This window comes from Eumetopias jubatus, unplaced genomic scaffold (assembly GCF_037043125.1).
Source record: "Eumetopias jubatus isolate StellerSeaLion01/CBP00866 unplaced genomic scaffold, mEumJub1_p1.0 scaffold_7, whole genome shotgun sequence".
NCBI classification, from domain to species: domain Eukaryota; kingdom Metazoa; phylum Chordata; class Mammalia; order Carnivora; family Otariidae; genus Eumetopias; species Eumetopias jubatus.
This window is the reverse complement of record NW_028274813.1, coordinates 118,727,470-118,741,448: the sequence shown is the minus strand read 5'-3', so window position 1 is coordinate 118,741,448 and position 13,979 is coordinate 118,727,470. Positions and strand designations below refer to the sequence as shown.

At 42.1% G+C, this 13,979-nt stretch overlaps 1 protein-coding gene across 5 annotated transcripts in view; it reads right to left on the bottom strand.

Moving 5' to 3' along the window:
* Nucleotides 1–2,200: 2,200 nt before the first annotated feature.
* The window catches only part of ZFAND6 (zinc finger AN1-type containing 6), a 67,435-nt gene continuing 55,656 nt past the window's right edge, over nt 2,201–13,979 (bottom strand). For all 5 annotated transcript variants that reach the window (XM_028093795.2, XM_088024922.1, XM_028093794.2 and 2 more), the window contains 3 exons: nt 13,685–13,785; nt 5,260–5,373; nt 2,201–3,127 (listed from right to left, as the gene is read on the bottom strand). In XM_028093795.2, the coding sequence (XP_027949596.1) occupies nt 2,979–3,127; nt 5,260–5,373; nt 13,685–13,785 (364 nt within the window). In that variant the 3' untranslated portion in view covers nt 2,201–2,978. The remainder of the gene's footprint in view (nt 3,128–5,259; nt 5,374–13,684; nt 13,786–13,979) is intronic.

Below are 13,979 nucleotides of genomic sequence, written 5' to 3'. Positions count from 1 at the left end.
TTGCGTTCCCACCAAGAGTGCACGAGGGGACCACATCCTCGCCAACACCTGCTGTTTCTTGTGTTAATTTTAGCCATTCTGACAGGTGTGAGGCGGTATCTCATCGTGGTTTTGATCTGCATTTCCGTGATGAGGTGGAGCATCTTTTTATATGTCTGTTGGGCATCTAGAGGTCTTCTTCAGCAAAGTGTCTACTCAGGTCTTCTGCCCATTTTTTAAATCAAATTTTTTTGGTGTAAAGTTCCCATTCAGGAGGTTGGTTGCCTTTTCATTTTGTTGATGGTTTCCCTCACTGTGTGAAGGCTTTTTAGTTTCATGTAGTCCCAACAGTTTATTTTTGCTTTTCTTGCCCTTGCTTTGTCAGAGTATAGTTTTAAGATCTTTTTGGGCTCTTTTGTGGCTCCAGATTTTAGGATCATTTATTCTGATTCTGTGAAAAATGCTATTGGTGTACTGATAGGTATTGCATTGAATCTGTAGATTGCTTTGGGTGGTATGGGCATTTTAAGAATATCAATTCTTCAAATCCGTGAGCATGGAATATCTTTCCATTCATTTGTATCACCTTCAATTTCTTCCACCAATGTCTTCTGAGTACAGGTCTTTCACCTCCTTGGTTAAGTTTATTCCTAGGTATAAAATACCTCATTTTAATACCAAATTTATCAATAACACTTTCAGTTAATGCTTTGTGTCTTAAGTAGTACCCTATGTCAAGGTCAAAGAAGTAGTTACCTTTACCTTTTCCCCAAGTTTGAAAATTTTGTGTGACATTTAAGACATTAACTTCCTCTGGCATGAGAAGAATTAATTTTCATCCTTTCCCACACAGATAACCAATTGTTCTAGCTCTAATTCTCAAATTAACTTTCCCCGATGTTACATGCCACCTCTTACACTGAAGTTCGGTCTGTGCGTGCCTTTTTTCTGGGCAATCTGGTCTGTCCCATTGGGAAATGTGTACATCCCTTAGCTAATACCAAGCTCTTTTAATTAACATGGCTTCATGTGAACGAGTCCTAGCATCTGGCAGGAGAAGTGCCCACCCCCCTGCCCTTTATTTTCCAAAAACACCTTAGCCCTTTGCTACCTTTTACTTTATAATTGCTTTAACAAGTTCCAGGAGAAAACTTGGTGGGGTTTTGATTGGAATTGCTTTGCATCTACAGGTCTATCTGGGGACAGAGGACATCTTTATATTGTCTTCCTAGCCATTAACATGTCTCCCTCCCGGTTTACTGAGGTATTGGTTATTGTCTCTCGATAATACTTGAGAATTTTTTCTCACAGAGGCCTTGAACATGCAAGTATTGAGTGTTTACTCCTTTCTCCTTCTTAGGACCCTCTGTTTTGACTTACTCTGTTGAATACAGGATCTCCAACTCAATTCTGAACTCAAGCAGGGGACAGCAGGCAGCCTTTTGTTTCTCACTTTAAAACGGAATGAGTTTCCTCCTTTTGGAGGATGCTTGCTTTTCATTTGTTTGGTTGGTTTTACATAGGAACTATCAGCTTAAAGAAATTCCTCCCTAGTTCTAATTTATCAGGAGTTCTCATCATTAATGGGTGTTAAATTCTGTTCAATACTTAACATGAATCTGTTGGGCTAGTGAGAACAGTTTTCTCTTTTTAATCTGTTCATGTTAACAAATTAACAGATACATTTAAATGGATTACATTTACAGATTTTCATGCTAAGCCATCATTACATACTAAGATAGAACTTACAAGTAAAGTAGTGGTAAACAAATTTAAACCTAGAAATTTGTACTGTAAAATACTGCTTTTTACCTGTTTTGTGTTTCATGTTAAAAAAAGACTAGCTGCCAGAGAAGTTTGAAAACCACAGGACAACTGGGTCTTTCTCGTCCATAGCCTCCAGCTGCCATGTTTGAATTATGCCCTTTTAGTTTCTCTAATTCTACCAGAAAAAGGAGCTCCTAACCAGATGCTAACTCAGTGTGACAGGATGTAGAAGAGAGCTAGAAAATTCGGTATCTATGTGACAAAAAGCAGTTCTTGGTGTTAAAGAAATGCTGACCCCTTCAACTCAAAGGAATCAAAGATTGCAATTTATTGTCATAAGATCAGTCACAAATAGATGTGAGAACAGTAGGACCTGTACCAAATTAATAAAGTAGAAAACTAAAGGACCAAAAGTCGAAATGAACTACCAGAAAGAAGAGCAGAAAAAGTAATACAAGGGAACGTTATGGTTTTCCTTTTTATTTAATCAAAGACTGGTGGGTAAACATAAATACAGCACAATTACTTCAGATCATTCTTCATATTGTATACACACAGACCAATGAACGTAATCTGAAAGAAACCTGCAGTCGGCAATGAAATGCTTACAGCTTTTCCTTCCCTCGCTCAAAAAAATTTAAAAACACACAAACTTAGAATCTCATCAGCACACACTCTCTTGTGACAAATGATTCAGACATAAATAGTGGGTGCAAAGAAACTATATGCTAACATATGTAGAACCTTTGTTAATGAAAACCCAGAAGCAGCCGTAAGGATGAAGATACATTCAGTGACTGGTAACTAGTTGTGCCCTGAGGGGCGCCATCGACAGAGATCGTGCTGCAGAGAAAAGCTATGTACACACACAATGAGAAAATAAACTGCAAGATCAATGCATGCATGTTTAATACTGGAAAAATCACGGCCCTCCAAAATTTCTCCACGTTTGTTATAAAAGCCCTCTGCACTCAACTAAAATTAAAATGATCTTAAAAGGATAATACTTGTAAAGTTTACTTAAGTCTTTTCAGCCACAGAAACTGCAATGGAAATAAATGTTCAGAGTCATTTTCAAAACAAAAACAAAAATCTATTCTTCTGATGACATGCATGATTAAAAGGTCTATGCAAGATACATTGCTCTACATTCCCAATGACTAGGAAAAAAAAAACCTCAAGTCAATTTTTAGTTTGCAGATGGTCAAAGGATTTTGTATTCCAGCAGGAGTTCAAATCTTCTGGATCTTTTCACCAACAACTACTGGATTTTCTTTTCTGATTTTCTCAGCAGCATCAGCTTTGTAATTGTAAGAGCAATTGTGTACATCTGAGTAACGGTGTACACCACAGTAAACATTTCCACACCGGCATTCAAACCCTGAAAATGATCAGTACACACACGTGAGTTAGATGGAAGGTCTAACTGTTAAGTTTCTTAGTATCATTAATGTTAAAAATATCATGTATTTAGGGCAGCTGTCTAAAGAATCATTCCAGACAGTTTCAGGACCTAGTAACATTTTCAGAATTCACTAGTTGATAGCTTTCATTTTATTCCTAGCTACAAATAGAGGCTTGTACGCCCAGCAGATCCTAGCCGCTTCTCTGAGCTCAGTCTCTTCACCTGTGACGTGGCTGCAACTACCTCCTAGCAAAATCAGGACTGCTACACTGGATGGAAGACATCTCTCAAACCCACATCCTAAATGTCAAATAAGGACACTGTCAGAAGGCAACCTTAAAACTGAACTAAGAAAAGGTGTAATGAGACTGCTGGGAGAACTGCTAAGAAACAGCACGCTATGCACCCTGGCTTCCCGGGCGGACCTCTAGTGCAGAGGCGACCCGGCTCCCGCTGGCTGAGTAAGAGCAGGGCCTGGAGTCCCGCGCCCTGAGCGTGAATCTGCTTACTAACGTAGGCAAATTACTTAGCTTCTCGGAGCCTCAGCTTCTGCATCTGTAATTTTGGAATAATAAATTACTGTAGGGATTAAATGAGGAATGTATTAAGCGCTTAACATTTAGTAAACATGCCATAAATGCTATTTATTTTAGGGACATGCCCAAAGAGTTGAAGCCGCAAGAGAGAGAAAGAGAGAGTGTGGACAGTCCATATCAAACCAGTCCTGATTCCCAAAATTAAGATTTTATGGTAGGAAGGAACTGTTGGAGAGGGAGCAGAGGAATCAGTATTTCGAATGCTGACACCTGATGGAAGCGTCCTCTACCACATTTTGTTTTTGCTTCAGAAACATATTCTGTAGCTTCATGATGAGGAATGGAAGATGAAGCCAACAGCAACAGCAGGCTGACAGGCTGGGCGAGACGAAAGTTACTAAGCCTCAGCCTTCTAATCACGAAGTTTGAGAGTTTCTGAGATGTAGAAAGACTGTATTTGATACTAAACATGTGTATTTTAAAACACCTGATTTGTTCATGCTTGTATTCTTTAAATAAACACATCTGCAAAGCATGGGCCAGTCTTCAACACCTGTGATGCCAGACCGTACTGCACTTTCCACCTTCTCTACAACCTGTTCCCTGGCCAGAGAAACCTTCCTGAGATCCTGAAACTCTCATCTACTCTTCTCAGCTCTGAAGTCAAATTTTTGTGGCGTATTCAGCACAATGCCAGGCACACAACAAATAATAAATGGATTCTTTCCAGCTGCGCATGCTCCCCACCGTAGGGCACAGCCCACGGCAGCAGCCTTCTCAGGGGACACCCCTCTTCCCAGGCCACGTGCTACAGCCGCCCTCCCCAGCTCGGGCCTCTCAACGTGCCCTGTTCTTTCCTTTATCTGACCTTTTGTTCAGGCTAGTCTTTCTGCCTGAAATGGCCCTGTTTCTATCCATTCTAAGTCCTACTCATCGTTCAAGACCCAGCTGAAACACGCTGCCTCCATGGGCCTCTACTCCCCTTCTTTTATATGAATTAATTAGGATACCTGTCCCTGAACTCCCAAAGTAATCCACTGACTATACTCAATCTACTTTATTTGCTAAATATCCAGATAATATCTCAAATATTTTTTCTTCCTCTCCTAGTAACAGTACCTGTTCAGTACAGTAACAGCTGTGTTGCAGTCGTGTGGCGGCGCGGGGCTGATGCCTCATAAGGGCTAATTCACTGGGCCCTCACGAGCACCATCATCAGCCATTCTACACAAAGTACCTCTCGGCCTGCCAAATACTTAACTACCCCCTTCCTCTGCAACTTCTGGCTTTGCCACGGCAGGAGCCATGCCTTTCATAGCACCTGGCACCGTGACCCAACCTGTCTAATGTAATGCTCTCAAACCCAGCTAGAATGAATTTTTAAAAGAAAATCTATTCATTTCACTTTCAGGTATATAATTAAAGCTACTTTAAGAAAATTCAGAAGCTGAAGTACATCCAGTATTAACTCTCATGGGAACAAAAATGATCTGCACTGAAGCCAGGAACAGTAAGCCATGCATTATTTTAAAATACAATCTTAAGTTTAAACCATTGGATTTAGGCCCTTACCAGTAAGTCCCACTTTCTTCCTGCACATGAAACAGCGATTCTTTTTTTGTTTTGGTTTTTCAAGAGACTTGCTTTGCTCTTCAGATGGCTGTTGTGCCGTATCTGATACTGAAGCTGACAAAAACAGGAAGGTGGTAAAATTTAATCATTCGGTAAGATTTTAATACTGGGTGGTGGCTGCCCCCCCACCCCACCCTCAGTGATCTGTTACTGTGTGGACAACCGAGCAATCTGTTAGCATGCAAAGATGCTTACAGTAAGTTACAAAGTAGACCACATTAATACAACACCCTTTCCATTAAATGTATGTACCTATGTTATGGACCTGTGTGCACACGTGGGCACACACAGGGAATCTAGAACATATACTGGCATGTTAACAGTGACTCTAGAGGCCTAGCGCAGTATTCCCTATTTTTTCTGGTAATTATGCATTTGACCCCCACGCAAATGCTAGTTGGGTATTCTAAGGGAATATGTAAGAAAACGGCCACATGCCAACTCTGAAATATTGCTGGGGCCAGAACTATGTAGATTTCTCAGAGAACAAGGACAAAAGGGGCTGAAACCAAGATTAGGTGGAACACTATGTTTAAAATTCTCAGAATGTTTCACATAAAACCTTTAAAATGTTAGGAAGATAAGTTTGTTAGAATGTTGTAATTAGGATAATAAACTGACACACCTAGGCAGCAAAGCCTAGGCCGGCCAGCCGCACCAAGACTCAGTCACGTCACTGTGCCTGCATCTGAACCAGCGCGGACCTCCTGGCCCCCACCCCCGGCCCTCCCGGACGCGGTCTCTGGGGCCAGAGTCTGTCACGTGACCCAGCACACACGACACCTCGCTCTACAGCAGTGACTTTCTGCAGCCGAGTTCTCGACCTCTCTGAGTTTCTCGGCATCCAGTCCTCGGGGACTCCCCTGTTCAACCACTGTGGGGCCAGCCCCCTGCTCACACCGTTTACAACCGTCTAAAGTGCACAAAGTCTTCTCATCTCAGGGCTTCTGTCGACAGCCTTCCTGTGAGGAATGCTTTCCCATGCCCCTCCTGTCCCACTCTCCCCCTGGCTTTACTCGAACTGGTCTTTCTTGTTTAAGCTTATGCCATCAACTCTTCGTCCTCTACCCAACAACTTAAATAGGAACCTTCCTATGTGCCCCACTAGTATGGCCCACACTACCGTAATGGCCTCACCCGGCTTAGCAGCGAGCTCCTCCAGCACAGGAGCTGGTCCTCTCCACTCCTGCTACAGCCTGCCCTGGCACCCCGACCACAGGGCAGGTGCCCCACAAAACCTGCTTAGCTGCATTCCGTAATTACTCACCCACTGCAGCCATGTGCTCCAGATGCCCCAATTCCACGGTAAGTAAGCCCACCGAGGGCGGGTGGTATCTTACTTCCCGTATGAATCTCCAGCACCCATCACAACGAACTATACACAGCAGACGCGCAAGCATTTCATGTAATGGATTCTAACCTGTTTATGTTAACTATATTACCTCCCATTTTAACAAAATATGACAAAGACAAAACACCACAAACGAACAAGTAAACTCCACCTAGAAATTCTGAAACCAGATGGGAGACAGTTGTGCTAATATAAACATCTTAAACAGATTATGGACACATAAAACCTTTTATTATTAATAAATAAATATCCTCAGAATGTGAACTCTGATGGCACAGTACTGAACGTCTTGCTTATTTTATCCACAGCTCCTAGAACACTATCAAATAACGTTTTGCTATGTGTAAAGAGCTCAAAAATAGTTTAACTTGCCATCAGAAAAGAATCTGTTTATTGTCTCTGAAATGTCTCTGAAATATCCAACCTGTTCTCCCAACTGTGATACTCACACGAACTTACATGAACAATGCTTAAACAGCAACAACAGCACTACTCCAAGAAAAACTTTAACAAAACCAGGTGAACTACTGAGGCTCAAACTTTGGAATCTGGAAATGGAGGAGAGTGAAGCTACATTTCCCTGCCCCGCCCCCCCACTCCTGCACACACATGTCTCAGCCCTAATGCTCTGTCCACAGCAGATGCACAACCTTTAGAGTTAAGGATCCACAGGCAGCCCGAGAGCTGGTGAGCGAGGGCTAGCATCTGAGGCTGATCATCGTCCACTCATGTCCCCATGAGACTAAGGTGACCTTCGCTTGCCTCCTGCTACCGACTGCCAGCTTGAATTGAAACATTCACCAAATCAGTTAATGGGCAAGATGACCTAGTATTGTGTAAACGCCTAGGATTCCCGGAAATTACCCATTTCCTTATATGTGAGATTTAAGACCAAAGCATGCCTTATCAAACTCTCTATCATGTAAAAGGAAACAATCCCGTCTTTTAAAAGGGCCACAGACATATTGAACCTGAAGCCAAAATAAGAAGTGTCCTTAAAACTAGGCAGTTTCTCACAGTGTGACAGGAGAACCGGATACAAGGTCAGCTGCTTGTTAATGACTGAGAACAGGCAGCTGCCTACGTCCTATCTACTGGTCTGCGAGGTCTGTTTGGGAGGCCTAGGCATGAAGGCTGGGAAGTAAACTTAATTTTTAATGGGAATCCCAACTAGACAAAGTCTACTGGCCAGTAATTTTAAGATACTTCACAAGCCCTCTGCTCTGGGTCCTGCTAAAAAAGTACACAAATTTAACAATAAGTATATAAACTATCTAGCATACTTCTGTTACCCTTATTTGAAAGCATATTAATACACATGATGAATACTAACAGGCAACCTGGGAGTCATCTGACAGCAGACACAATCCCCACGTAATGTAATGCGCACATCTTCCTCACACAGTAGGACCAGTCCCCCCTCTTGGAGGTCAGACGAAGCTCAGTGCTTGGGGCTTCTGCTCACCACTCACACCCAGTGCTGACACCGAGCGGTCCCTCGACAGACACTTACTGAATGAACATACACTTTTCCAATGACCCACTGGGAGAACATTCATTTTCCTTCTCTGTACTTCATTTTATGCAAAATGAGGGGTTGAACCAAATGATCTTTAAGTTATTCCTAGCTCAAAAAGTCTTTACAAAATGACATTTTAAATATTCAAGGGAAAAATAAGCCTTACAGTATAGCAGGGTCCAAAAAAATAGACCAAGCCATAGATTTAATTATATCTTTTCCAGCCACTGTGTTAAAAAGTATAGAAGGGCAAAATTAATATATATTATCATTTAAAATGTAATCAGTATTTAAAGTATTAGTGAGATATTTCTCATCTTTTTGATACTCAGTCTTTGAAACCTATATATACGTTACACTACTAGCAAACAAAGATGTACTAAACTAACTTAGACCAGCCGCATCTCAAGTGCTCAACAGCTACCCAAGAACAAGCGGCCACCTTTCCGGATAGAGCAGCTCTGTGCAGGACAGCAGTTTCTATTAGCAGCTATCTGGGGACAAAGAAGTGTCACATTAATCTTCTTAAAATACAACTTTGTGTCATCTTTAAAAAAAAAACAAACAAAAAAGCAACCAGCCTTCACAAGGCTCTCTCCCCTACCCATGGATTAGAACCCAGTCCTTCAGGAATCTTCCATGAGCTGCTTTAAACCACCATCTCAGCTTTCCTTCCAACACAGCCCTGCTGAGCCGGCCCCTCCAGTAAGTGCTGCGCCCACCATGCCTGAGGGCATGTGTGCCCGCCGTGTGCTTGTGCGGCCTCAGAGAGCCCTCTTCACTGCACCTGCCTCCCGTCTACATGAATCACACGACCTGTGGCGTCTATGCCTGGCTTCTTGTACTCTGCATGTTGTCACTCCTGCTGTGGCAGGGATCAGAACTTCGATTCCTTTCCCGGTGAGGAATACTCCGGAGTATGGACAGCCCACATCTCGTTCATCCAGTCCCCTGCCGATGGCCATCTGGGTTGTTGCCACGTTTTGGTAACTATGAACAATGCTGCCATGAACACTTTGAACACACACGTTTCTGTGTGGACATGTTTTCAATCCCCTGGGAATCAGGAATGGCATTTCTGGGTCATACGGGTAACTCTCTGACTTTCTGAAATCAATGTGTAACTGCCACACTGTTTCCCAAAGTGGCTGCACCACTCTAAGTCCCCAACAACCATGCACTAGGGCTCTAATTTCTCTATATCCTTCACACTTGACCATTTGCATAGCTTCTTTGGAAAAACATCTATTCAAATCCTTTGCCCTTTAAAGAACTAGTCTTTCTATTGTTGGATTTTATAACATTCGTTATATATTCTTATCAGATCTATGATTCACAAATATTTTTCCCATTCTGTGGACCACCTTTTCGCATTCCTGATGGTGTCCCTTGAAGCAAACAGGTTTCAATGCGTCTGTGTTCCTCTGGTCGCTTGTGCTTCAGGTGACCCACCTAAGGAAGTGCGGCCTGAGCCAAGGTCAGGCAGCGCTTACGCCTGTTTTTCTTTTAAACGTTTTACAATTTTGGCTCCTATGTTCTAATATTCTGGTGTAAACTTTTGTATAAGGTGTGAGTAGAGGTCCAATTTTACCCTTTTAACTATCCAGCATCATCTGCTGAAGCCTACTCCTCCCCTACTGGACAATTTGTTGAAAATCAGCTGCCCGTGACTGTCAGAGTGTATTTCTGGACACCAGTCCTACCCCCGCGATCCACAGGAGTGTCCTCACGCCTGCATCTGTAGCCTCCGTTACTGTAGCTTGTGGCCAGCTTTGAAACTGGGAATTGTTAGTCTTTCTCAGCTCTGTTCTACTTTTTCCAAGACTGTTTGGCTATTCTCACCCAGCCTTTAAAATCAGAAGAAATCTTTGATTTTTAATCCAGACAGCTTTCTCAAATTTGTCTAACGGGACTGTTCCTCTTGGATTGTTCTGAGCCACCGAACTGTCCACTCAATTCTGTATCAAGTCAGGATCCCTAAGAGGTGGAGTCTGGGGAATCTAGTTCACTGTCAACTCCAGGAGACAACCCCTGTCCACCGTTCTGACAATAACTCAGTCCTCCTAGAATGCGTCACCGATGAAGGGCTCAGCACCTAATCTCGTGCTACAGTTGGAAGCTTCACAAGCCTCTCTTATCCTAAGCCTCCTATAACTGCCACATCCCCGTGGCATTGCACAGACTAAGAATAACCTTTGTGGTGTATAAAACCCATTTCACCTCCATCATTTCACTGACTTCTAGCACCCTGTAAGGTGGATGTGGCTATTACTTATTCTCCTTTAAAAGTAATAAAAATATGGCTCAGGTCATAATCCCGGGGTCCTGGGATTGAGTCAGTCTCCCTTCCCTGTTCAGCGGGGAGTCTGCTTCTCCCTCTCCTCCCTGCTCATGTTCTCTATCTCTCAAATAAATAAATAAAATCTTTAAAAAACAAAAGGAAGGAAGGAAGGAAGGAAGGAAGAAAATAGAACCTCTGATCCAAATTCCATTTCTTTTTACTAAGGTTCAAGATCTGAGGGACTCTGAGAGGTTAACCAAGTGAAGCACAACGTGCAGTAAGGCAATCAAGTACAATGGTGTAAAGTGCACCAAAACACTTAAAAAAATGTTTTTAAAACTAGCTTTTGTGAACTGAAAATCTGACATTCCTAAGTTAGACTATGTGAGGTATTGCTGCTGTTAAAAGAATAATTACATGAGAAACATGCTATAATATGCTAAATTCTCCTTCAAAGAGGAGAAAAATTCTTCAGAGCCATGAGGACAAAATGAAAGCAGCACCACCCACCTGGTGGCAATACAGCCTAATTATAAGCAGAATACCTACAGAGAAAGAAGCTGTTCCAAGGACACTAATCTGAAAACTCCAATAAAGAATGTTAGGAAATGCTGGCTTATTAGAGGCACGGCTGCTACTCATGAACCTTCTCCATGTGGGATGATCTTCCCATTTAAATCAATTTCCCTGAGGGATGCAAATGGAGTAATACAGAAGAAAGTAGATACTTGGCTGGTCACCAAAGCGGACGACACCACCCTGGCCATGGGGGGCTGCACAGTCCAGGCTAGCGAGCATGACAACTGTCCGAGAAAGAATCCTGGCCTGGAATCAGGTGCCTGGGTTCCAGCTCCAGCTCAAATGACTACAGCACTGGAGTCCAAGATTTCTTCTCTGTCAGTGTTTGTCCATCCACTAAATAGATGGAAGAAAATTCTCTCTGCGTTTGTTTCTATCCAACAGGGAAATCACAAGTAAGTTTATGTTATGAGTGTACGTGTACACAGACACACAGACACACACACACACATTTCCCCCACTACTGAGAATCTGCTTTATGCCACTTCACTTTTATGAAAAACCTACATTAGTACCTGTTGTTGCTAACAAAGATATCGGTCAAAGAGAATTTTCCCTTTTATGAAATGGTAATTGCCTCTTTACACCATTTTAGTTTACAAAACGTTTCACCAAAATGCTCTACTTTTGGATAGCAGGGAAACTGTATTTGTGCCCATGTTTACAATAAAAGAAGACATTCTTAATTCAATAGCATAAGCAAAACCTTTTTAAAAACTAGGCTGTTAAGAGATTTTATGCACTGAAAATGAATCCTCTCAAACTCAGATGAAACTTATACCAGATTTTTCAAAGATTCTGCAGTGCTAAAATAATGACTGCTAAGTTTTTAAGAGGTACTTATAAGCTAATACTGGTTTAACCTTAAAAGTCATTGAAATCGTACATGAAAAAAGGAGTCTAAATTTTTAAAACCCGTTATGATTTCTCCTCATACAGCTTCATGACCACCTTCTGCATTCCTGTCCTCAGGGCTAGGTACAGAAAACTAACCTGTTCTCCATACACCAAAAATGGTATAAAAGCACTTTACATGGTCATAGGTGACCAACCTCTCTTCATCTTTTGTCAGACTTGTACAATAATTGTTACCGATTATCCTTAAGCGGCATACATTTTGTTCACGACCAACATTCTAAACTTTGTTCCATCGTGAGATAATAACATCTTCATGATTAGCAGCCTGTTTTCATTTTTCCTTACTTAGCTCTCTTCCCCAAACTGCTAAGCAACCCTTGCTTCTAGAAACTCTCCGACGTGGGCACCTGTGGGCTGAAATTAACCACGGCCCAGATGACTTCTCCTTCCTTTGCTGACTCGTCCTCCAACCTGCTCCTCCTAATTTTAGCTCCTCATTTTTCAACATGTGCCAAGGACATTCAAATAGCAGACATATTACTCATCACACATCTGAATACCAATTATCTATCGACAACCTCCAACACAGCAAATTCTGAAATGTGATCCCGTCCAACTTACTGAGGGCGCATCCTGTTTGGCCACACCACCCCTTTGAGCCCCCTGTCTAAAGCAGCTGGCCATTGCTGCTGTCACAAAACCAAAAGCTTTATCACCCTTCTCCTACTTCCCATACCCCAGAGATAAGTAAATCTTGGGGATTTTTCTATTTCTTCCCTTCCTAAAATTTTTCTATTTAACAAAAAAATAAAACATTTTCACTTGTAATGTTTATTAATTTACAATAATATGCTGCACGGAAGAGAATACTGATGTTGGCCAGATAGTATATTTTCTTGCTATAGCAAAATCTACACACAGGCCAATTATGCTAATCATTTCTTGGGCATGAACTCAGAGCAAAGGGAACTAGCCAGCTCAGCCACATTTAAACTTCAGCAAACTTAAGCTAAGATTACCAGATATACCTGTCGCTACCATACAAACACCATGTTCAATGGAAGGTCTCACTGGCCCAGATAGCTCCTCTCTCTAAGTCATGCCGTAGGCTCAGTCGTGGGCTTACCTTTTCCAAGTGTCCTTTTTCAGTGAGCCAGCGTCTTCACACAAGCACAGGCTATCTACCAGTCTTCTCAATCTCTCTACCACCTCTGCCCGCCGAGAAAGCCTTCCTAGATCATTCTGACCCACATGATGGGGATGGAAAGAGTGTGGGCAAGAACAAGAGGCACTGTGCTGTGAAGACGAGAAACTGAACGTGACGGCTGCCCTCACAGCCACACCCGGGGAGAGAGGGACGACCGCCAGTCACGTCAAACGGTCTCTCTAACAACCGAGTCAAAAGGTAAGAGATTCCTCCTAAGCCGAAGCCGTAGTTGCTTGTAGGGGAAATAATATTTAGGTTAAACTGGTAAAAATAACAGTAAAAGAGAACAGTATAATATCACTATTCATTCACTTAGTTCTCAAACTAAACAAATTTACAACTTTCTATATTTCCATCGATGACATAAATTATTTATCAGTGTGAAGTGGCTCCCAACATTTCAGTCCATTAAATACTTGAAGATATAAAATATTCTGCTCATAAAGAAAATAAACATAAAAATATATTTTAGGCAGGCAATTTAAAAGAATATATGCTCTGAGGATAGTGCCTGGCCTGTAATCCTCAACTGTTAAATGAATGACGAAGTGAGTTAGCTCATGTGCAAACCTTGCAGGTCTTCTGTTTCAGGTACTGCTTTGTCCACAGATGTACTGTCCACTTGGGAAGATGCTACAGATTCTGATAAAAGTGACTGATTTGATACAGGGCTAGAAAAGCAAAAATATGTAGATTTACAAAACGATCTCCATGCAGGAACAGTAACCAGAGTGACGTAATAAGTACGAGTTCAACATATCTAAGCACATCATTACAAGAATGAACACGGAGATACTGTTCTGTAACTTTGCATTAACCAGAGCGCCATGAACCCAGAGACCAGTTTGGACCAGAAGTTCGTGGC